Source organism: Amblyomma maculatum, chromosome 2 (genome assembly GCF_055883805.1).
Source record: "Amblyomma maculatum isolate TAMU_Amacu chromosome 2, ASM5588380v1, whole genome shotgun sequence".
Taxonomy (NCBI): domain Eukaryota; kingdom Metazoa; phylum Arthropoda; class Arachnida; order Ixodida; family Ixodidae; genus Amblyomma; species Amblyomma maculatum.
This window is the reverse complement of record NC_139345.1, coordinates 190,401,796-190,426,197: the sequence shown is the minus strand read 5'-3', so window position 1 is coordinate 190,426,197 and position 24,402 is coordinate 190,401,796. Positions and strand designations below refer to the sequence as shown.

The 24,402-nt window shown below is 45.1% G+C and overlaps 1 protein-coding gene across 1 annotated transcript in view; it reads right to left on the bottom strand.

Annotated features, from left to right (window-relative positions):
* Positions 1 to 9,992: 9,992 nt before the first annotated feature.
* Positions 9,993 to 24,402, bottom strand: part of LOC146200760 (luciferin 4-monooxygenase-like) — a 73,582-nt gene continuing 59,172 nt past the window's right edge. The window contains exons 7-10 of the mRNA XM_084592974.1: positions 23,419 to 23,519; positions 21,913 to 22,054; positions 13,307 to 13,576; positions 9,993 to 10,641 (exon numbers count right to left, since the gene is read on the bottom strand). Of these exons, the coding sequence (XP_084449100.1) occupies positions 10,490 to 10,641; positions 13,307 to 13,576; positions 21,913 to 22,054; positions 23,419 to 23,519 (665 nt within the window). The 3' untranslated portion in view covers positions 9,993 to 10,489. The remainder of the gene's footprint in view (positions 10,642 to 13,306; positions 13,577 to 21,912; positions 22,055 to 23,418; positions 23,520 to 24,402) is intronic.

Genomic DNA, 24,402 nt, shown 5'->3' with positions numbered 1-24,402 from the left:
ATAGGTCCCTAATACCCCCAGAATGCAGGGCCTGGCGAAAAATGCAGGCCAGTTGTTTCTTTCCTCATGTTACTCTGCATAATGAGTTGACAGGGGACCGAGAGGCTTGCCATCTCTGCAACGTACTTCTGAATCAAAATAATAAATCTGGCAATGCCCCGATTCTCCGGGAGCTAAAGAAACTGATCCGCATGATCAAGTTACCTGGGAGTCCTACATACGCAGCCCAAATGTAGATGAACAAAAAATCGTCCTACGCCTGGCGGAGGAGGCTTACTTCAAGACCTTCTCTGCGGCCGCGGCACAGGAGAGCCGGCAAGAAGACCTGGCCCCTGGCTGAGCCCCTGCCCTGAGGTCCATGTCGGTGTAAATAGTCTTCACTCACTCACTCACTCACACACTCACTCACTCACTTACTCACTCACTAACGCCCCGCACTGTTCACTGGAGAACCTTTTTGTTATATATAGGGGCAGATTATTAGCTGCAGTTTAGCACAGCTGTAGTTGTTTAGCATTTATATTAACTGCAGTTTAGCATAGAAAGTTGAGAGAGCCAATCGTGACCAGTTTTTGACGAATGAGGTAAAAGTGTTATTCAAAAATGTGCAAGGTAATGCAACTGGTACAAGTCTTATTACACACTATGCATCCCAGTTTTTATGTGAACCAAGTAGAAAGGTAGAAATGTTTTGCTAATTTTGCATAGTTGTAACGTTACTGGCTTAACTGGAGAACAATGTCCCCACGTAGCCAATTCTTAACAACAGCTTTATAATTATGCACTTATTTTAGGGTGAGTGCAATCAGGTTTCTATGGCCATTGATCTGCGTTATCATTAGCTCTAAATAAGGCTGACTGTTTTATACCTAAAATGGCGCTGAAGCATGCGATGTTTCGGACGAGGACATGGAGTCAACAAAAGCAGTACAATTGCGGTGGCAGTTTGCTTGGTGTCCGCGGCAAAATATACATGTTTAAATAATCTGCCAAGACAGCATAGTGGCCATCTGATTCAGGTTGTGTTGAAGCAAATGAGAGCATATGAGTATGGGGAATAGTGGCTTATATGACAAAATAATTAAAAAATTGTTACATGTTTTATATATGATTACGCCTATCTTCAAATTAATTGATAATGCTGAAAAAAATGGCTTTACTACGAAAGATATTTGTGAGAATTTTAAAACCTTTCTTTAAAGGTGACAATTTTTGTGGACTTAATGTTTTTAGCTCGGTCATGAGCACATGTGATTCGGTACTAGCCGAAGTGGGCTATTGTCATCACCAACAATGTTTTGTTTATTTCTTTGTGGGCACAAGCCAACCCTGTAAGAGCCAAGTTTGAAATAATTTCTGCGTCCTACTGATTGCCGTGGTGCTATAAAATATCATGGCAGTATGACTAATCAAAATCAAAACAAGTGTTAATCATATACTTTTCTTATTTGCTCTTTACAGGCACTGTAAAAAGCAAATAGTCAGCGAGCCCTTTCTTGACCGAAGTGACGAGGAATCTCTGTTAGATATCAGAGGTCCTGTCGCACCGTTACCATAGTGCGATAAGTTAAGGGCTCACCCCCTCTATAAATCTTTCTGGCTTTAGCCTCTGTTGAGCTAGCTGCCCTGATTGCATGCATTGCGTGCTGCTGGGAATTTCACGGAACATAACAGAACTTTGGCTGTCATAAAAAGAAGCTGATTTATATTTTTGACAGCCCATACTCAGTGGCAGTCATAAAACAATTTATGTACAATCATAATGGCAGGGAGCATGAATCGCCAGCCGAGGTCACTACATCTGAGAAAGTATTTTAGGCCATCGGAATGGAAGAAGTGACTGCTGTATTACAGCATCCAATGTCTCACTAACGCATTGGATTCTACCGGTTTACAACACTGCAAGGACGCCCGGCTTCCTTGCTATAGGAGAGTTCGTTGTACTCAAGGATTCAATTTCTAGTGCAGGTTTTGAAGCAGGGCCCAGGCTGTTAACATAATTGTTTGTGAGTCACTATGCAGTTTCTGTGTGTGGAAAGTACTATGACGTACAATGTGGTCAAATTTTGCATATTCCAAAATCAGTTATTTTTTGGCCATTCACGGGCCCATTTTTGCATTTCGTTGGACAACAACGACGGTACACTCCTCAAGCTAGCGAGATTGGCTAACACAGATGCACTGCAGATTGCTACGCGACTACTTCTGCAAGACAGTCTTTTTGCATTTAAGGGATTGGAAAATCAGCAGGCACTAGAGATGATACTGTTACGAGTGGAGCTGAATATGCCTCTGCACTATCCTTCGCACCAAGAAAATGTTACCCGGATAGTCCGCCGACAACTAGAGGCTATGACTGCCAGTGCCTTCACTCCTGGGCCCACGGAAGCTGCTATTGCCCTCATTAAGGCAGTCGTTCACCAAAAGTATGAGAACGCGTGCCTGAACTCCAGCAGAACCTCTGAAAAACCCTGTTCCTCACATGCTACACCAATAGTTGCTGCTGCTGCTCTCACTCAGTCCTTCCCTATGCGCTACGGTTTCCGCAATCGGACGGAGGGCCCATCGTTTGAACTGCTCACGCGTCGGCCACATTTCTCGCCATTGCCACAGCCGCTGGTTGCTGCCTCCTCAACCTCGACCTTATGGTCGACGCGACGAATACGGATCCTGCCTGCCATCGCCACATAATGATCCTCCCGTCCGTTCAATACTTCAGCCCCGCGAAGGATTAACCGTTCACCATCCCTTCAGCCCACCTATCGCGCTCTCCACAACATCGCCGCCCATATCCTTCCTCCACCATTCTGACTCCTTTCCGGAAAACTAACCAGTGCAGCGCCCGTAGGTGACGCTGCATTTACGACTCGGCCCAAAAATCGTCTCCTGAGAATGGCTGATCGACGCAACCTTCTCGACATTTATGTGGGCGATGTAGCTGTCCCCGCTTTAATTGATACTGGGACTCAAGTTTATGTCCTTAGCTCGTCCTTTCGTCAAAGTCTGCAAAACGTTTGACCCCCGAGACTTCCTCCGGCGTTCTTGTCGCCGATGCAAGCACAGCTGCTGTTGTTGGAATTCGCATTGCTCGTGTTGTATTTCCGACCGTACTACTCCAGTGCAGTTGACCGTTATAGACCACTGTCCTTACCTTGCAATATTAAATATTAAGCAGAAATTATTTGGCCACTCATGCGGCGCTTATCGATTGCTTCACTGCTCACCGCTGGACCTCCTGCTTTGCTCCGACAGCGCCTATCAGAAGCCCGCCTTCTCGCTACTAAATTTGTTCGCCTGCCACCCGAAGCTGTCATCTATGTTCCCAAGTCTCCGTTTACCTCTGTACCGCCAGTATTTGTTTGAGAGGCCCTTCTGCGGCGTGAAAATCATCATGCCTTGTGTTGCTTGTCACTTAAGGACACTACCGTGCGCTTAGGTCGCTGGGCTTTGCGCTTACAGGAATATGCCTTTAATACTGTCTATAAGTCAGGTCGATTGCATCAAGACTGTCACCAAGGCGCTGACTGTTTACGTCTCTATCCCCTCAATCCTCCTGAATTACATGATCGTATTGCGGACGAGTATATGTCTTTATTCACGTACTTTCTACACATCTGCGCAGCACAGTCTTTACCCGTCCCTACGACCCATTATCGACCAGCTGCGCACTGACTCCGATCTTTCTGTCAGGATGTTTGTGCTGCGTGATGACACATTGCTTCGACGCAACATGCGCCGAGATAGTGTGGACCTTTAGCTTGTCGTCCCTAGTCATCTGCGCTCTACTGGTTTGGCCCAACTTCATGAAACTCCCACAGCAGGGCACGTGTGAGTGTCATGCACGTATGAAAGCGTACGCAACCTGACATTTATCGCTCTGTTAGCCATTATGTTGCAGCTTGTGACCTTTGTCATCGTCGCAAGAAGCGCCAGCTTTCAAAACAATGGCTGCCGTCAACCCACCGAAGTTCCTCCTCGCCCATTTTCCCGCGTCGGTCTCGACGTCTCTGGGCCTTTCCTGACATCAATTTCCGGGAACAGGTGGACTGCTGTCACCACTAAATCCTCCACCCGAAACGCTATCACGCGAGCGATCCCGACCGGCTGTGCCTCCGACGTCGCTGATTTTATTCTTTATGCCCTCATCCTGCTTCATTGAGCTCCCCGTCAATTGCTTACGAATCGCGGCTCTGCATCACTTCTAACGTTGTCAACAATTTGCTTCGAACATGCTCTACCCGCCACAATTTCACGATGGCATATCATCCCCAGATGAATGGCCTTACAGAGCACCTTAATCAGACGCTTACGAAGATGCCGTCCTTGTTCAGTCGTGAGCAAAAGTGTACAGCACTTAGCTTGGGACGGAACTAGGGAAAACTGCAATACAATGCCATATAGCGAGAGACAGGGACAGCGACAGCGACGTATGTATGTAGATAAAATGGGGCCCCTTCCTCATTGTCTCGATCCTAGATAGCTATTGATATATGAAGTTACAATGCAGTTTTTCAGAGCTCCGCCCCAGGCTGAGTGTTATATACAATGTTGCTCCGACTGTACGTTTCTGACGCCCGTAGTAACTGGGACTTCAATTTGCTTTTCGTCACATTTGCGTACAATTAGTCCCGTCAAGACACAACTGTCTACTAACCATTTTATCTGCTCTTTGGCCGCAACCCCCTGCTGCATTCCGACAGTTTGCTGCCTCCTGAAGGGCATGCCGCAGTTATGCTTCCGATGCCATTGCACGGGCCAACGCAGTCCGGAACATTGTTCGAAATTGCCTCATGGCTTCCCAGATGGCCCAGAAACTCCGATACGACAATCACCATCGAGATATTCGCTGGCCACCTGGCTCCCTCGTCCTCTGGCTCCCGGCCCGTAGTGTGCGCCTGTGCGAAAAACTAATGTCTCGATACGTGGGTCCATACTGCGTCTTGCTTCGAGTGGTGTGAACTATACGATGACGCCATTGTCTCCCATCGCCGACTCATCAGCTCCTCCTGCACAAATTGTCCACGTCGCACGTCTTAATCCCTACTGTTCCCACTCCGTGGTTTAGCAAGCACCTGGACTGTGTTTGTCCCCCCGGGGAATAGTGTTACGAGTGCAGCTGAAGATGTCGTAAGACGAAGATGTTTTGGGCGCTCAGGCTGAAGCTGTTGTTTGTTTCTGCACTGACGTCTCTGAGGTACTCCTGACGTTCAAGGGAGACTCTTGGCTTGGGAACGCCCCTTAACAATATAAAAAAAGAACTGATCACAATGCTTGCGCACTTGTTCCCTTGGGCAGCCTAAGAGGCAGGATGGTCATTTTTATACAGAGCATGCACATTTGCAAAATGCCAAAGCTGTTAAAATCTTAAAATCAAGAGAGCTAAAATAAATTATGCCACATTCGTAGCAGAAAATTACACAAGGCCAAATATAATTGACAATTAATCACCGAAATCAGAAGATTGCATATACCTAAAGCACAAAGAATACTTTATTCGAAGCGGCTATCCTGCTGAGTTTTGTCTTATCAAATGCTTGCAATGCACGATGCACAGATCCATGCCCTCACGTAGCACAAAGTGGGCTATATTATGAGCACCCGCACTGGGCCCATGGTGGCAGCAAAAAGGTCTCCATGCGGGATTTGCAACTTCTGCCTAGAGGGGTCCCGCGAGAGCTGCCTAATTTTGCCATGATCGGTTCTAATTCGTACTCTTGTGGGCAGCCCATTTAGGACCGCACGCATTCGGACCAGAACCCCAAATATGGGCAGCATGCCAAAAACATTAATGGGCCCTGCTTTTGTACAGGCGGATGCCACCTCATTAATCAATGTTGTAATTTCGTGTCGGTTAATACCTCTAATACCCAAATTGTACCAGCGCGTGCTTTACGAAGGCCAACCCCACCCAGGTTGGCCCGTGTGTCGGCCTCATGGGTTCAATCTGGTATTTTCGGGGTTGACCAAGTTTCTTTAAGGTTGAAGTGTGAACAATATTTTACTTAACAAAAATGTATTCTCAATTCACTATAATAATGGGGGCTGGCCAACATTGCCGCCTAAATTATGGTCTGAAAATATTTTTTTCTGCTGTGTGTAGATAATAATGGCGCAGGGAAGGTTCAGAGGCATTTCAGTAAATTCTCGTAAATCGGAACATTAACTGCTTCATATTTTCTGCCAATACTGCGTAATTAACATAGTTGCCAAAGTGAAAAAGAATCTTTAGCAGTGGCTCGAATATCCGTAGAACAGCTATGTGAAATCTCCAGAAGAGGCAATTAGCGGTGTGAATAATAATATTGCGACGAAGAAGACCAGCAGTGGCGCGAGAGGAGCCCTCGCACTAGGCCAGACGATAAATCACCGTTCATTCTGTCGCCATGTTGTGCCGTCTCTTTGCTTTTCACCACGTAACATTTCGGTTGGAGATGTGGCGTACGTCATTCCATCCTTTCCTTGGAAAATCGTCGCCATCTGTAAGCCAGGGAACATCGACCGACGGCCCAGGGACATCGCTGAGCAACTTTGCCCCAGCCCTTCCAGCCCAGACGCTACCAACTACCACTGCCCAGCCCCCAGCCCGGATCTGAAGACAAGAAGAGCAGACAGACCAACCAGAACCGAGACGAAGGACCCGAATAACCCGAAAGACCCAAAGGAACTGGACATGTACACGCAACCCCCGCCCAGCCGCTCGTGGCGACCTCGAGCCATTGGTCCCATGGACTCTGGTACCGGACGGTTGAACGGCTCCCGGGGAGGCGGATCACCCAAGCATCATCGTGTTCATCGTCATTGTGGTGGCAAGCGCATCATTCTCTATCTTTTCATGAACATCTACACCATCACGTCACCACCGACCTTAACGAAACGATCGGGACGATCGCTAGGTGGCCCGGGAAGTGTTGCGAAGAAGATCGGCAGTGCCGCGAGAGGTGCCCTCGCGCTAGGCCAGACATAAAATCATCGTTCACCCTGTAGCCAGTTTGTGCCATCTCTTTGCTTGTCACCACGTAACAATGCGAATTGCATAAATTAAATGGCACCCTTAATGGGAGGATGGGGAAGTTTCGAAGTTGTAAGTCCGCATACGGGCAATTTTGGGCCCGCTGCGGCCCTCCATGTGCTGCCCCAGTTGGGTTCATCTTATTTTTACCGCATAGATGACGAATTGAAGTTGCATTTGCACGCAAGTAACCTAAAAAGACCCGGCTTGACAGCGTGAAGGCATGCGCGCATTTCAGCCTGGCCACGACCATGCCGGACCTATTCTGCTTTTGAGTGGGCAGAACGATTCGGGCTAGCCCCATCTTCTATTTGCTTTAGGCCCACATTTATATCGGATATCTTAATGTGCCCCAAAAGAGACCGATGTAGGCAGAAGCTGGTATGAGCACTTTTGGGCCCCGCCAAAGGCCACACTGAAGTTTTTTTGGTGGGTAGTCCCATTTGGGAAAGTCCAGGAGTTTTCTGCATGGAGCCCATAGATCCGTCCGGTTCGAATACACCTCAAGGGTCCCACGTAGGCAACGTGCGGGCATGCCCGTTTTTAACCCTGCCGCGCACCATGCGGGACCTATTGAGCTTTTGAATGGGCAGCCCTATTTAGGTTAGCACAGGCTTATTAAACATAAAGCCCAAATTTGCTTTGCATTCACCCTATAGTTCCTCAAGAGGCGCCCTTGGGGGCCAGATATAGGAATATGTACTCAGTTAGCAGTTGCCACGCCCATATGATGCCGAAATGGGAAAAGCAGGGGCAGCTTAGATCCCTAAAGTGGGTCCTCATGGGCGTTAGTGTAGTTGTTCCAGTCCAACTTGATCATATAGGCCCCAGTAAGGCGTACTGTGTGCTATTTGGGGAACCGCATAAAGGCTGCAAGAAAGCTGGGCCAAGAGAGGCTGTTCAAAATAAATTAAATGCACGTCGTTGTATTTTTTATTCTATTGACGACGAGGAGTATTTCTGAAGCAAGCAGGTAGATTGTTGTATTGCTTCTTTATCTACAGTTGTAAATAGTTCAGGTAAATGTACAACAAAGAATGAAAGGTGTGTTTTACTTTTTATATCAGCCGGACTATGTCCACTGGAGGACGACGGCCTCTCCTATTGTCCTGCAATTAACCCGGTCCTGTGCTAGCTGCATCCACTTGACCCTGCGAATTTCTTAATCTCATCCACCCACCTAATTTTCTACCGCCCCCTGCTACGTTTACCTTCCAATGGAATCCACTTGGTTCCTCTTAGAGACCATCGGTTATCCGGTCTTCGAACTAGATGTCCTGCCTATGTTCATTTACTCAGCCAAATTTCGACTAGCATGTCAGTAACGAGAGTTATTTCTCTAACCCAGTCTTCACGCTTCCTATTTCTTAATGTTGCAGCTACCATTTTCGGTTCCATGGCCTTTTACGTTGTACTTAGCTTAAGTAAAACTTTTCGTTAACCTTCATGTTTCATGCCCGTATATTAGTACCGTAGGATGCAATTTTTATACACTTTCCTCTAGTAATAGTGGTAAGCTGCTAATCATGTTATAGTCTTGCAAGGTGTTAATTCAAAATTTATTGGTTGGTGGCTTAGTTTATTGGGTTTACCTTCCCAAAGTTACTTAGGCTATGACAGATGCAGTAGTGGAGGGCTCAGCCACTCACTTCAATTTCAGCTACTTGAGGTAACGTAATGTGCGCTGATATCAAACAGCACGCAGATATCCAGTTTTTTGGCTCCATCAAAAAGCGACTGCCACGGCCGAGGTTTGGTGCCAGATGCTTGGAAAAAGTACTCTAGTGCCCTAACCATTGCACCACCATGACAGGATTAATCCAGAGTAGAGGCCCTAGGATTTGAATGATTCTGAGATTGAAAGTTTATAATATGGTTGGCTAATTTAACAATAAAGCCTATGATAACTGGACTTGACGAATATCATTCGTATTTGTTCCTGCTGCTTGGCAATTTGAACAACCTTACTAGGTTCAAATGCGCAGCCTTTCTGTAGAATGGCTTTTTGTTTCCTGACCCGTTCGCGCTCCTTTGTGTGATTAATATGTTCAGGATGCACTTTTATTGCATGTATAAACTGTTTTGTCCGATTTCAGAGCCAAAAGAACATTGGTATTGCATTGCATATATGATTATATCTATAATTTTTCTTACCATTTTGTAAAGCTTGATTAGTATTCCTTGACTTACAAATGCACAAATAAAGTTATCACCTTCATGTACCTATTTTGTCTGTCTTCTTAGCCCTTTGTGCCCTTCAGGGTTGTCCCACTTCCTTCAAATTGACAGCAGTGGATCTACATATCGTGTTTTTGCGTCCTGTATAATACGGAGTTATCAAAGAAACCATCCAGAGTGTCTTTATATTTTGCTCATAGGTCTCCTTTGTGGATTGGTTATTACCTTTCTTAGTCGCACTTCCAATTTTCCAGCTGGATAAATTCCAGCAGAAACAGTTGCGGCTGGAAAATTCCGTTTCTAGCTGGGATAACGTCCAGCTAGAAAGATTCCAACTAGGACATTCTAGAGTTGAAATCTTTTGTTTGCCAGTTGGAAAATGCAATTTGCATTTAGACAAACATGAGCTGCAATTTTCCAGCTAGACATTATTCGTTTCCAGCTGGAAAACTGCATTTCCGGGTGGAAATGGCATCTCCATTTTCATCTGGACTGCGGTCGCCCTTGATCCACATACCGTTGCTTCCCTCGGTACCACTGAACAAATGTCGGCCGTTCGCTTGAACCACAATCCCAGGTAGCCACCTTTCAGCAGGCTGATTATACTGTCGATCCCACACTTGCAATCCTGACGGGAGCGGCTGCTATCTGGGAATCGACGCCGTGCTGTGGCAGAACTGTCTTTTTCCCGCCACTGTCTGGAACGTTGGCGCTTAGGCGGGTTCGTGAATGAAATCCGAGCAGTTTTTCAGCAGATGCCTTCTTGAAAAAATAGGATAACGCTCAGTGAGAGGCTGGGATATATCGATACTGACTGCGTACATTTCCTACCATCTGCATAAAGTGATTCGTAGAATGCATCCTGCTCTTACAAACACAGGGTTTCACAGTAACAGAAAACAAATAGGCTGGCTCAAACATTTAGTTTGCCACTAGTAATCCTGGGCGTGCAGCACCATGACGTATTTGGGGCAGGTTCAGAAACAAAAAAAGTTCGTCCATATTTTTGGAGCAGACTAGTTGCACGTGCACACGCAGAATACAAGTTGCAGTGTTTACAATGTCATTCCTAAAGATGTACAAAAAGTAAAAAACTAACGTTCTGATGTGCTTGTAACTAAAAATGCTGTCGCTGAAAATTTATTGCCTGTCTGAAATTCTTTAGCCACCGCTTAAAAACTTTGTAATAGCGTTACGCACAAGTTCTGATTAGCACCGTAAGTACATATCTATCGCGTGTAGCTTATGGCAGACGTCAAAGATTCCACTAAGCGCTGCGATGAAGGCGTAAAAACAATTCATTTAGGTTCTATTGCACTGGTCGGTGGCAGTCATGTGCTGGCGAATGTAGGCCTGCTTTAGAACATTGCGCAAGTCTTTGCCATTTACCGAGTGGGGGATGCTGTCTAGGAACTCCACGCCGCCGTGTAGGTGTTTGTGGTAAGCCAACTGGGCTGAAAAGAAACAGGCATTGATTTCAGGGACACTTGATGGCGTATGAGAGCCTCTTAAATAAAGCACACATTTTAACTCGGTAAATGCGAGCTGCAACCTGTGGGCAGCGATCCGAACAGAAATTCGTGAATACGGCAAAATACATGAATATATTACTTTAATGCGTGATGAAGTTATAAAGTAACTTTTGTACATCGCCCGTTTGTTGCCAGTGCCTTTGTGGTTGCCTATTTGTGAACGCATGTTGGCAAAGAAGTTATATCACTAGTCACTAATAATATCCGTAACACGCTACTAAACTAAAAGAAAATATATATTTTAAACATCTGTATATTTCTTAAGCTTATATTCATTTTTTAAGTAAATTCATTACGAGATGCAGAGAGAAAGGTGGAATAAAAGGGGCATCATTGATTAAAGACTGCGAGATTTGAGTGTAGTGGTGCTATTAAGGAGGATATGTGAGGAGACGAGAACGCATGCCAATGATATCTACAGGGTATGGGAAAGAACACTTTAAAAAATTTCGAAAATATATGTAGTTCAATATACAAAAAAAAAATATTTTGCAGAAAAAACCTCTCAGCCAAAGAGACAGGTTTCTGCAACGCCCTTCTATGCAAAACGAAGGAAATAAATCTCTCTAATAACATTTTAATTGTCTCTGTCCGGTGCTGTGAGTTTAGGCCGTTGAAAACAAAGTGCAATATAATTTTCCTAAATGAAGAAAGACTAATTTCGTAACACCCCGCAGCATGATCAAATCCGGTGCTTTTTAACGCGTGATATGGAACTTGAGCAGTTTCGACCCGCAAAAAACTAGGTGAAAATGGGACGTCAGCTGTTAACGCGTCGCATTGACTATGGTGTTAAATTCAAAACTACGTGTCCTACCGTGCCTTCACAGAAAAATTACTTTGTTTCGTCGCTTCAAAAGTGACAAATACAGGATTGGCAAATATACTGGTTTTTCTTTGTAACAAGCATCGATGCTGATTACTGTACATGAAGTGAACCAAAACCACTTGGAGTTCTAATAGGGCACCGCAGTCAGTGCTGCACGTCATCAACGGACTTCGCGTAGGGACCAATCTCCTGAGAACGAACACAGCGTCGGTTTCGTGTGCTTGTTTGTAAAATGAAAGTAGGCTTTCGGCCTTTCAGCAAAGATATACAAAGCGTCGGCGGTAAGATGTGCAAACACCCAGGCAGCGAACCACGGCAACAGCAAACAAGAAGGAGAATAAGTAGATCGCCCAGATCCTAACTAGAAACTGAACTTCTTATCCACAATGGCTATCACAGGCTGCTTCAGTAGCCTCCCCAAGCCTTTATCTCCGCTCCGGCTAAGCAGGCGCATGTTTCGTAATAAAGTTGAGTATCCACAACTGCAAAAAAAAAAAAAAGGCCCTTGTGGCGGTAAGCTTGCCACATTTAAGTTTTTCTCTTTTATATTAAATTTGGGCATCAGCTTTAGTGTCCCGTCTTCCGTTTAATTTTCCTGTATGTGTTTTATGCGCTGTTTTAGAATTTCTAAGTTGATTTGTTTGAGATGGTTCCAGGGATATTCGCATGAAAGTTTGACACAGGCCTGAAATGGCCGGATTCTATGTGGTAAGTTTTACTGCTTACCTAAAACAACCTGAGTTCAAAACAGGTGGACTGATGTTTTGAAGAAAATATTTCCGGCGATGCGCAGAAAAAACAGTGCATTAAGTAAAAACATTAGTATACACCGTTTATTTGAAATCTATACCTTCGCTTTCGTTAGACGAAATTACACTGAGCCGGACAGAGGAGGCTAGGCTTTGATTATTCAAATTCTTTAAAAGCAGCTGTTCATATAAAATATATGCTTGGAATAGAGTTTTAGTAAATAAATGCACACGGCGCAAAGCGACAGTAATACAGCAAGAAAACATTCAGGAGACCTGAAAACATAGCACGTGCTGCACAGTTTCATATAACACATTGTATTGTGCACCCTGGGATAACGATTTCATGCAGCATCCTGCTATGTGCATGATATAGTCACCATCCAGGGTATTACGGGCTTCCGTTGCTTTGATATCGCAAGTCGAGAGGGAGCAGTAGCTACACCATAGTTATGTCCTTAATTCCAGTCTGAAATTCGTTATTTTGATGAAAACCGAAATGCGATGAGCAGCGTAACATTATAAGCTGATGAAAACAAGATATTTCAGTGTATTAGACCACTGCAGACGTCCTTTTTTTAATTTCGCTATCAAGCAAGACCGTTATTTAAGATCTTTTGAAGGCAACGTTCATTTCTATCTGTGTTTGAGCTAGCTGTCCAGAAGCAAAGTTTTCACTGTTTGATCTGCTACGGTTAAGAAGAAGAAAGAAGAAGAATTAAGAAGAAGAAATGGACATGGGCAGGACATGTAGTACGAAGAGAGGATAATCGATGGTCGCTGAGGGTAACAAACTGGATTCCAAGGGAAGGAAAGCGTAGCAGGGGGGCGGCAGAAAGTTAGGTGGGCGGATGAGATTAAGAAGTTCGCAGGGGTCAAGTGGATGCAGCTAGCACAAAACCGTGTTAAGTGGAGGAATATGGGAGAGGCCTTCGCCCTGCAGTGGGTATAATCAGGCTGATGATGATGATGATGATGACGATGATCTGCTACGGTTGCGCGTCCTCACCAGCCACGAGGTCTTGCAGCCTGCTGGCCTCTTCCTGCTCTTCGAGGCTTCCTGGTTGAAGGCGTCGCCGGGATACAATGAACGCTCTGGCGGCTTCTCCGAAATGTGGGTGCGGCACTCCGACGACGACCGCATGGCGCACTTCGTCGTCGGGGACCAACAGCTCTTCCAGTTCAGCGGGCGCCACCTGCTGGTCCATGCACTTGATTAGCTCTTTCAATCGGCCGCACACGAAGATACGACCGTCGGGAGAGTAGTAGCCCATGTCACCTGGGTGGCAAAGATCGTAAAATTACTCGCTTGCGTCTTTTGCAGCGGTATTGTCGACTGGTATCAATGAGATGTCGCTAGGGTATGGCGGGCTAATCTTAAGCCTTATTTATGATTTTGGCATAACTTGCATTACGCTTCGTAGATTTGAAGGAACAGATGTCTTCCCATCCTTCCTGAAACAGAGTCGATTTTCAATGGTATCATACTAATACAAATTGTAGGGTTCAGAGGGGATTTCGGCTAAGCGCCAAGGAGCGAACCATCCATACCCAGGCATTTGTCTTCTCGCACATTGTATCAACAAATTATCGCTGCTATCTATACTTTAGGCTCCTGCGTTCACATCTGGGTACAACGCACTCTAAAGCACTTTGAATATTAATGAGTTCTAGCTCTCTCGGTTTAATAGAAGGGTGTCCTTTTTATTCTTTTAATTTCGGTAGAATTGAATTGCTCCGCTTACGACGGACGATGTATGTTTAACAGAAAATTACCTTTCTCATCGATAGAACAGTAGTGACTGTAGCTGACAATTAGGCAAAGAAAAGAGTACGCACGAGAGCATTGGGCTTAATTATGCAGATAATAGCTTCAGCGTAGACATCAGAAAGTATTTTCTGCTGTAATTTTTGATCCCCTACATACGTCAACATAGACCACCTACTGCTTATGGCTTTTTGTCTGTCGACTACCTCTTCAACGAGGGCCTCTCACAGTATATATTCGCCCTAGTGCATCTATGATCCATAATCTTCGTGTAGTGGCAATAAGTAGACTAACATGTTCTGTAAGTCACACGGCATGTTCTGTGCTTGCTCGTGAGGACTGATTTGGGCACTGATCAGAAAAAATTGATGTTGCTTGTGAGTATCCCAGTACACAATAGCGGTTTCAGCGAACAGTTTACTAAAAATAGGGAGTTCGAAATACAGAACATTTTTCTAACCGCATACTCACAGCAAGGGCGATGCAAATTTTTGAACAAACTTTCTTATTACATGGCTAAATAACAAGAACTCACTAAGTAAATTTCCGTAGCTTAGATGGGGGCTTATTTGCAATGAGTATTTCGAAGCCGTTACAAGACACTGCCATCTCAGTTTCTAACTGAACACCAATTTTCTAAAGGAGTATAGGAAGACAAAATTCCTTTTTTGCAAAAACCTAATGTCCAATTAGGGAATGTCCAATGCTAAATATATTGCAGTGAATACACTCTCCTGCTTAAAGTTTCCGCCCTTCTGTGGCACTCAAAGAACAGTTTTCGTTTACCGCTTAGTGCAAGGAAATCGACAAGCCGTTGAAAATTGCATGGTTAAAATTGCAGCGAAAGCGCATGGCAGGTCATGTTATTGCGGACATTTCAAATTCGGTGTCAAGGCAACTTCAAAATATCAAAAGCGGACGTTCTATTTTCACAAAGCTTTGTGAAGGCTTTAGAAAAAGGGTGTTTGTTTGAAATAAAAACTGTAATGGCATCCACTTCAACATTATTTGAATTAATTGTTAGCAATAACCGCTCAATCGTGTGAATAATAGGTAAGTGCTATGTTTTATCTAGTTACATACCAATATGGTAAACTATTTTTATAAGTTACGTATACCGCGGCTGAGATATTGTTTCGGTAGTTGTGCTTATTTTATTTTTCGCACTCTATATTTTTTTGAAGTGTTGAAAGTGGTCGCGGAAACTCGTGGTATGTTATATTATTACGTGGGGACTCATATAGGCCTTTCAAGGTCTCTCGACCGTAAAAGAAATGAAGACAAACCAAACGCCGGTTACTCCGATATGCCTGAAAAGGTCTTTTGAGCCAGTGGCCATACAGATTTTGCGGTGTTTTCAAACTAAATTTTATACAATAATTAAAAACAGAAAACGAACTGTCTTATACAGCGCTGTGAGATTGCTGATACGCCCGCACTCAAGAATTCGAGGACAAAGCAGAAAGCCCTTTTGCTCTTTCTTAGCGGTGCTTTCCATAGATTTCAAAGTTTTATTTAACAATATACAGAACACTTTTTGCACAAACAAAGGGCCTCCGCAGGGTTCTATTCTATGCCCTGTATTTTTTCTGCTCTATATTACCGATTTGCGATTCTGTTTTAGGCATTGTAATAGTATATTATACGCAGATGACTCTACAATGAATATCGCACCATGACATTTACCAGCTCATATCTAGCCTTCAAAATGACAATAATTCTCTTGAGCATTGGTGCCACAATAACCGCCTGACTGTGAATGTCACTAAGACTAGATCTAAATTTCAAGTTTTCCATCCCCCTCAAAAGCAATTGCGCGTTTCGCCATTACTATCGAAACCCGCAATAACGAAATCGCCGGGGACAGCACAAAAATTCGCTTTCGCGAGAATTTCGGTGCCGCGAAAATGAGACAGAAAAGATAGAAAACAGCCCGCAAAAAGAAAATTTATTGCCAAAAGTCAGTCAGCTTAGTTTGCCTTGCAGCAACTTCATGGTTCTATTCTCACACTGCAAGAAGTGATCCATTGCCACGTCGTCGTTGTGTGCGCCTAAGAACGACCGGATCGTGTCAAAGGCGTCCAACACATTCCTCGGGTTTACCGTCTCTCCATGTTGTGGACTTTGGTCCTAGGTGTCGTCAGTTTCGCACACGATGATAGCCTCATCGGTCATTTCTTCATGGACAACTACGTCGTCATCAGCGCGAACGAAATTATCGACACTGAGGCCATCTGGAACAACATAGGTGTCCACAGCACAAAGTGCACCCCATGCGTTGGCCAGCGATTGTGGCACTGCACTGGCAGCACAGTCATCGTGAAGTGTCTCTTCAAGCACGCTTTCATTTGGCGACTCGTCCACGCATGATGTCTGCTGGGTGGGGGCGAAGCCCGCATGCTTGAAACAAACACCGCCTTGTCAACGTCCGCGAACACCGCAGCCGTCACTGTTTTATGCTGTGCTCGAGCACCATTCTCAAGCGCACCAAGAATGGCTGCCTTGCTTTTCAAAATTGTCGACAGTGAGCTGCACGCAATCCCGTACTCGTCGGCGATATCCATTTTTTTTCCTGCCTTTTTCTGCTTGAGCAATGACGGCAGCCTTCTCTTGCAGAGACAAAAATCTTGGTTTTTTTGGCTGGCGGAGACATCTCAAACGCAAACGTGCGGACTGCTGCTCATACACACCGCCACCACACACAACGAACACATGATCTAGTGTCGCCCCCTGATGGTGTCGCTGCGAGGCTGCCTTCCATGAACATAGCCTCCGAGATAAACAACCACGCGGAACCGATCACATGGTGGCTAGCACCGGCTCACGGTGGCTAAAGTTTTTAAAGTTGTTCCGGCTGCAAGGTTGCCAGGCGCCAATGCTCTCGCTGTAGCCACGCAAGCGCGCTATTGCAGTTTGCTCAATTTGAGTGCTTTTTTGACGCTGTTATTCATAATATGGGAGACAGTATGCGGACCGACGCTGCAGCAAATTTCGTTATCGTGGGATTGCGGTACAAAAATGTTTCGTTACCGAGAGATACGAAATACATTGGCCCCTATGGGCATTTGCCGGGATCTCGGAAATATTTCGTTGCGGCGAGAATTTCGTATTCTCGAGATTTCGCTATGGCGGTTTTCGACTTCAATTCTACTGCCATTGCGTCGCAACACCGAATTTCGTTTTTAGACGTTGTTATTGACCCTCACCTAAAACTCCGTTATCATAAGCGGAAACTTGCAAGAAAATTTCATATCGGTTGCGCGCACTAATAGAAGCCCGATTCTATTTCTAAATCCACACGCTGCTATCACTTTACTACGCATTCGTCCACAGCCGCTTAAACTACGGCATTTAATCCTGGTGCAAGGCCTATCATGTTGATTTTTGGTCATTATTTAAACTGCAAAAGCAAGCCATACGCATCATAACCTCCTCCCCTCGAATGTCACCATCGCACATTTTGTTCATGGATTTAAATGTTCTACCCCTCTCGGCTCTTTATAATATCAGTATTCTATTCTTTATGATTCTTTACCATCAGCTCCCGCTTAGCATTTTTCCTCCCGATACGATCAAAAACACCTTTACGCTGCTCGCTCTACGTTATAATTTTCTACTACCTAAGGTTAGTTATATCATTTTAGAATTCTTTGAATTTCATCATCAAGCAAACTAATACGCTTTCTTTGTTCAAGTTGAAATTAAAAGTTGTTCTTCTTAATTTGTGATTTGTACGTTATTTATCTTTTCTGTCGCGCAATTCGTAAATGCTTTTTTTGTACCCCTATTTTTGTATCTAAATCTGTCGGCAATGCACTTTTTACTGTGTATCTCGTTATTTATTTTCATTTTTGCATCATAATTAATACAATTTTTCGTACAATATTATTATTCTTTAAATTGCCTATTGAAATCTATTACCATGGGAAGTCCAACCTGCGGTCTTGTATCATGGGACCTCTCGCTGTATATTTATGTACAGTCGCGCCCCGTTAATATGGACGACTCGAATTATGGACAGTTTTTCTAGGGACGAAACTTTTACAATGTGTTTATGCCTCGTTAATATGGAAACTCGCTGTCTGGACAATGGACAGGAAAAGAATGCACACTGCCAACTTGAGCCCATGTATTCTTGTCCCGTTAATATGGACAGTGCTTGAAAAAAACAGAGAAATCCGAACTCAAGTTAAAAAAGGAAGCGCCGCCCGCGAACCTACATTACAGCCGATACGGCTGGATGCCTGAACGAGTACTGTGGAGTTGGAAAGAACCAAAGCGGGCGCGTCACCGTTTTAGGAGAAGGGGAAAAAGGGGGGGGGGGGGAGCGCAAGAGCGCAGAGGAACGTCCACAACAAACCGAGGGTCAGCTATGTAACAAAGACCCCAAAAGGGGGGAACCAGGAGATTTTTAGGTGCAGCAGAAGTGCCGCAACGAGTGGCCGCAGTCGGGAAAACAGCAGCATGTGGTTGCAATAAATTCTGCAGAACGTGAATAGAGAGGCCGGTAAAAGCGCAAGAAATGACAGGAAGAAAGACAAGTGCCTAAAGTGGCGGCGGGAACTGCAGTTTTGTTTCCCAAAGCACACTAAGCCCTTTAGCGCTTTTCGGTCAGAGTTAAGACACACTCTCAAAGTAGAGCGACAAAAGAAAGGCGACGAGCACACAAATGGGACCGGGAGTCCCGTCCTGGACGCGCTTCCCTCTCATGCTCCTGGTTTTCGTCTCTGTTCCGCTGCCAAACTGCCACATTTTGCGCCCCAGGCGGTCCGCATTTCGGCTTCGCTTTCAGTTAACGATGCGGCCTTTACAAGGTCTGAGTTCTTCGTAGTCGGCTAGCCATCGTTCTAAACTGTACTTCAGCTTGCCGTGTTTGTTTCATAGGAGCACATAGAAACGGCACCAGGAAAATGAGATTTCCATAGCCTTCTGCATAGCAGCTTGCCAACTTGACTCCTTCGCTTCCCTACGGAAACAGTACAAGGCAAAAAAGAGAGAATCAGAAGAACAGAAAGACAAAAAGGTTAACTAGGTAAAAAGTGCAAAGCATCAGGAGCCTGTAACCCTCAACTTGAGTCTGGCTTTTTGCATGGCGGGAGTTAAAACGCAAAAGAACAGAGCTGAAGGTTGGCGCGAAGCAAGCAATCTGTAAATACAAGCGGCAGAAGCCATCTCAGTCAATCCAAGCAGTGAGGGACTGGGCCCAAGGTAAATTAGGCCTCAGCCTCGCCAGGTCGACGGTAGCATGGATACTACAGGACTCCGATAAATGGCTCAACGTCGGCATCACAGCGTCAGCCACAGTCTGACAGCGCCCAGCGCAGTTCGAAGAAATGGAGTCAGCCTTGTTAATGTAGTTTGGGAATGTGCGCGCGAATGGCGCTGTCGTGAGCGACGAAATGCTTGAAGAGAAGGCTCGTTGTTTCGGCAACGTTAATAGGTATGTACCGTTCCTCATCCTCCGTCTTGATAGGTTTTAGCTGTGATGACTTACGGAATGTTTTGTTCAGTAAGACAGGGTGATGTTTACTGAGAAAAAATATTCTACTCAAGAGGACGGGTGAGAAGTTTTAAGAATATACAGGGCATCTCAAGTCGACAGATTCACAGCAAAAGAGTGTAGTATCAACAGCTCGGCTGTTTCCTCGCCTCAGGAGAATCTCAAGCAGCTACTTGGCGGCTACTTACCTGTTGTTGTGGCTGTAAGACGAAGGAAAAGAAAATGCACGGGCCTGATACTGGCTCTGTAGCTCCGCCACCGCTGCTGCCTCGTGCAGACAGAGAAGAAAATAGAGCAGAACGAAAAGGAATAGGTCGCAAACATTGTGACGGCATCAGTGTTTTGAACAATCATGGAACAACGCAGCAGAGTTTGCAGGTGGCCTGGCAGGCTGAAGGTGACATGCCACGGGCTCTATGTAGATGGCGGGTTGTATGATGTCAGAAACTGATTCAAACGGTCGAGCAGGAATGTGAACAGCCTTGTGGTGCTGCAAAGTGCTGATGCCCAACAGAGAGCAGGTGGCTCAGCGAAACGAAATCGCCAAGTGCCTCTTAGAGAGAAAACTCCTTTCGCTAGAAAAGGGGGACAAGAGGAACCAAACTTAATCCCTTTGATTTGGGTACACGGCGAATCGCTTCTACACAACAAAGAAGCGCTCATTCAGTGTGACAGTTTAGAGGTCTGATGCCATGATGCTAAGTGTAGACAGTAACCCTATACTACATTACAGCAACGCGTAGTTGAAATCAAGACTACTCTATAGTCAACAATTCTTCCTAGCACTTATTTGTTCTAGCACTTATCAATACGTTTCGAAAATACCAACCAGCGACTAATCAGGACTTAGCAGCAATGCGTAGCATCCATAGGACAATGTTAACCTTCAAGGGTATGCAGCCTAAAGCCTGGCTCACATGCAAGCGAAAACGCTAGCGATTTCTGCCGCGGCGAGGCAAAAACCTGTTCCAAGCTGTCGCAGCGGCTCGAGCGACGTAGTTCGTTGGGAATTTTTCGCTCTTGTCGCTGCCGCTCGCCGCTCAGTTCGCTCAATCGCTTGCATGTGAACCAGCCTTAAGTGTCGGATCAGCCATTTTCTTCGCTTTCGTCATTCTGGCTCACCCAAACTGCTCCTTCATTTTTCACAACCGTACTTCTTCCACAAAGGCGCAAGCATATTCTGAGTTCTCCCAGTCTTGTACAGCTGTCCTCTTCGCGCTTGCTACGGAATAAAATAGTGAAGTTACAGGTTTTGTCGTGAATAGGCCGCGCCACCGTGGTGTTCGGATTCCATGCTTCGAACTCCAAAGAGGAAGCGTTCAAACAAATCACAGCTAAATTGGCATGATTAGGTGAAAAAAGAGGGATACATCTGTCACTTTCGATCCTGATCGAGCTCGATCTGCAGTGAGGGTTTCAAGAATGAATGAAGCATCCGGTGCTACACGGGCGTTTGAATAACGATTGAGAAGATTCGTTCGAGTGCACTGGGTGGTGTCGAGGTTTTTAAACTACCTTAATATATACAAGCACAATATTCCGATGTTGTTCAATCATGTTTTAATACAGCTATGTGTTAATATTGGAGGTTTTATTGCAATAATTGGTTTTTATATTTAGAGTTCGATGATGATGAGGGCGTCGACCAACGCCCGCTTTAGAAAGTGCTTGAAACGTCGAGAGCGCTTGAGAAAGCGGCTTTGAGCTCGCGCTCGATTACTTTTGAAAGTTGTCATAGGACACCCTCGATCTGCATTACGTTGAATGCGAACACCTAGATTATTGAGAATAGAAAGTGTTTGTTTGACAGCGGTATTAGGTGCGCTATTATTATTATCCTTACCTTTCGGTTTCGGATCACGCATGCTCATTTTATTGCAGTTATAATCTACCTCGTTTTCTGTAAGACAACACAATGAAGATATAAAGCCCTGCTTTAAACAAGCTGTCTGATTGAGCCTGCGTAGCCTACTAGCAACTCCATCAAGGAATTTCAAGGGGGCTCAACTGTCGTCTCAAAAGAGCAGCTGAAGTTGACAGTTTTCTGTCAAATGCTTCAGACCGATATGCAGTCTATGACGAAATCCGTTATCTAACATATTATGCACAAGGCAACCGAATATGCATTTTAAGCCCCGCTTTAACAACGCCGTATGAGGGAACGTTTAATGCCACGCTAGTCTTGGTTGGGATCAGAGGTCCAGGTAAGGTCGATTCTTGCCTGAAGAGTGGTGGCCAAGTTAGCAACTCCATCCAGCTGCTTCAGACAGGTCGACACAGACTAGGCGACATCAAATAATGGCGGCTCTGGCGCCAGCGAAGCACAAACTAAGAAAAGCCAACGCACCAGTTCGTATGAAGCCATCTTCGTACATATCAGCAGTTTCCTTTGGCCGTCTCAGGTAGCCAACGAAATTAGTTGGGCTTCTGACGCAAATTTCTCCCTGCTGAAATGGTTCCAATGTTTCCCTGGTATGGCTGTCCACCACCTGTTGAAAAGACAGAGCGTACAACTGTGTGTATGTCTGTAGTTCAAAGCCTCCACGCTGCATACGGTATATGAAAGGTGACGTGAGGCATGGCGCTGGACGATTTCAACCGGCAAGTCTTCCTAACGCCGACATGCAAAGTATAGCAAATCGCTTTAACATTCGCATCTCTGATAGCAAGCCGCTGCACACCAGTTCAAGCGATATCCATAAGCTATTGTTGCAATTAAACGAAACAAAAAACGTGGCTGATTTTTCTCAAAGTGGTTGTTTCAATATGCTAAATAAAGGGATTGACTTTGCATCTTAAAATGTCACTGACAAGGAGTGTGCAACATTTACTCTGTGTTATGAGCCGCTTTGAGCGCCAGTTTATTAACTAGGAACAAACTAGGCCATAGAAGAATAATACTCGTTCAGAAAGTAAAGTTGAAAAAGCCTAAAATTTCTCGCCAGAAAGAAAATTGATGTCCCTTCTACGATATCTTGATACAACTTTAATTTTATTTAAGTTGGTGTTTTAGAGCACTGTTCAAAATATTGCGGCTGATCTCTTGCTTTCTTTGGCTCTGCAGGTCATAGCTCTGCATGTTAAAAGTGTAAAACGCGTCATCAGGGTTGTGAAGCTGAATATTAATGCTTTTACACGATGTCGACGCCCATTAGCTCATCGAAATTCCTCTACCGGCATCGCTGCGGTCTAGAATTTGGAATTACAGTGTTTCAATTGCCTCCTAATGGCGAATTCCGTCACGTAGTGGTGGCAACGTCTTTGGCGACGAATGAGGAAACTGGAGTTGCGCTCAAATGAACTTTTTATTGCGCTCACTTGCGCCTGCGAGAGAGCTAAGCTATTGCCAGCGGTGATACCAACAAGCTTGCGTGGCAGTCGTCGATACAATTCTTTCTCTATGGTCAATATGCTAATTCCCGTAGCACCCGCCAACGCTAATCTTAAAGGCGACGAAAAAACATCTAAAGTCGAAAACAGTGACTAGCATAATCTGTTACATTCTAGAAAAGCAAGCAAGTGGTTGGAATCCTTCAAGATACATCTCGGCGCACCTTGCGCGACAAATAAAATTATAAAGCTCCATCTCGCGACAACGAGCATGAACAAAGAGTACAGTATCGATCCATGCGTTACAATCACTATGATAAGGCCATATGCCGGCGGTTGTCGATAAAGAACAAATAAATATTTCAATGACTCGCGGCAATACTCTATCTCCAATACTCTATCCTGTGTGTTGGTTGCTAACATTTTTGTGAGAAGCAGATATGAAATGCGGGCACCCAGAGCATGTAATTATAAGGGAGCTAGAACCATAGCCTTCTTTAGTTTGCATGAGGGGAATTCGCACCTTTATTTCAACGAAGGCCCCTGGATGTCCAGCACTCCTGAAGTCGTCATGTCGAGGAATGGAGAGTGTCACGCCTCCGGTTACTTCTGTCATTCCGAAAACTGCAAGGATCAGAAAATTCAAATGTACGGAAGAGGAAGTGTAGAAATTGCAGTGGTCCTCTACACTTCATTTTGAAAACAGCCGACACACGACTGCGCTACTTAGGTTTTACCATAAAAATGGTACAAGATTTGTGTGTTATGTCTTTAGCCACACGCTAGTGGTCATCTGTTGTTCGCGGCTTTCTTTAAGATTGTAGAGCGCCGTCAGGAAGTAGGACCTGGACTAGTAAAATGTGGACTGAAGAAATGTTTTCTTTTCTACCTCCGTGTACCAACCCCGGATCCCGAGCGTTCCTCCCACGTCGTCCTTGTCCCTTCTTTTTCCGCCACTATCATCGTCCAGAGCGGGCACTGCTACAAGATGAAGGCTCCTCGTCATCGTCAAATTGAGCTCAGCTCATAACGTGAACGCTGTTATATTCTCATCTTTTTCAGGCAAGTTGTTTACTTTGGTTATTCAGTGGTTTGGTTTAGGGGGTTTATCGTCCCAAAGCGACTTAGGCTATGAGGGATGCCGTAGGGGAGGGTTCCGGAAATTTCGACCACCTTGCGTTCCTTAGCGTGCGCTGAGAATGTACAGAACACGGACGCCTTGCTTTTTGCCTTCTCTGAAACGCGGCTGCTGCAGCTAGGATTTAATCCTGCATCCTACCACACAACAGTCCCCCTCCCTAATCACTGCTCCACCAAGGCAGGTTTCTGAGGGAGGAAGGGGGCTCGAAAAAGCTAGAGAGAAAGAGGTTCGGTATAATGGAACCTGCGAAACAATTAGAGCAATGTGATTTGAGTTTCGACCTAAACTATGAAGATACTGTCCATTCCCTTTTATTCCCATCCATGGCCATGAGCCTTCCCATTTAATAAAGGACATCCAATCAAC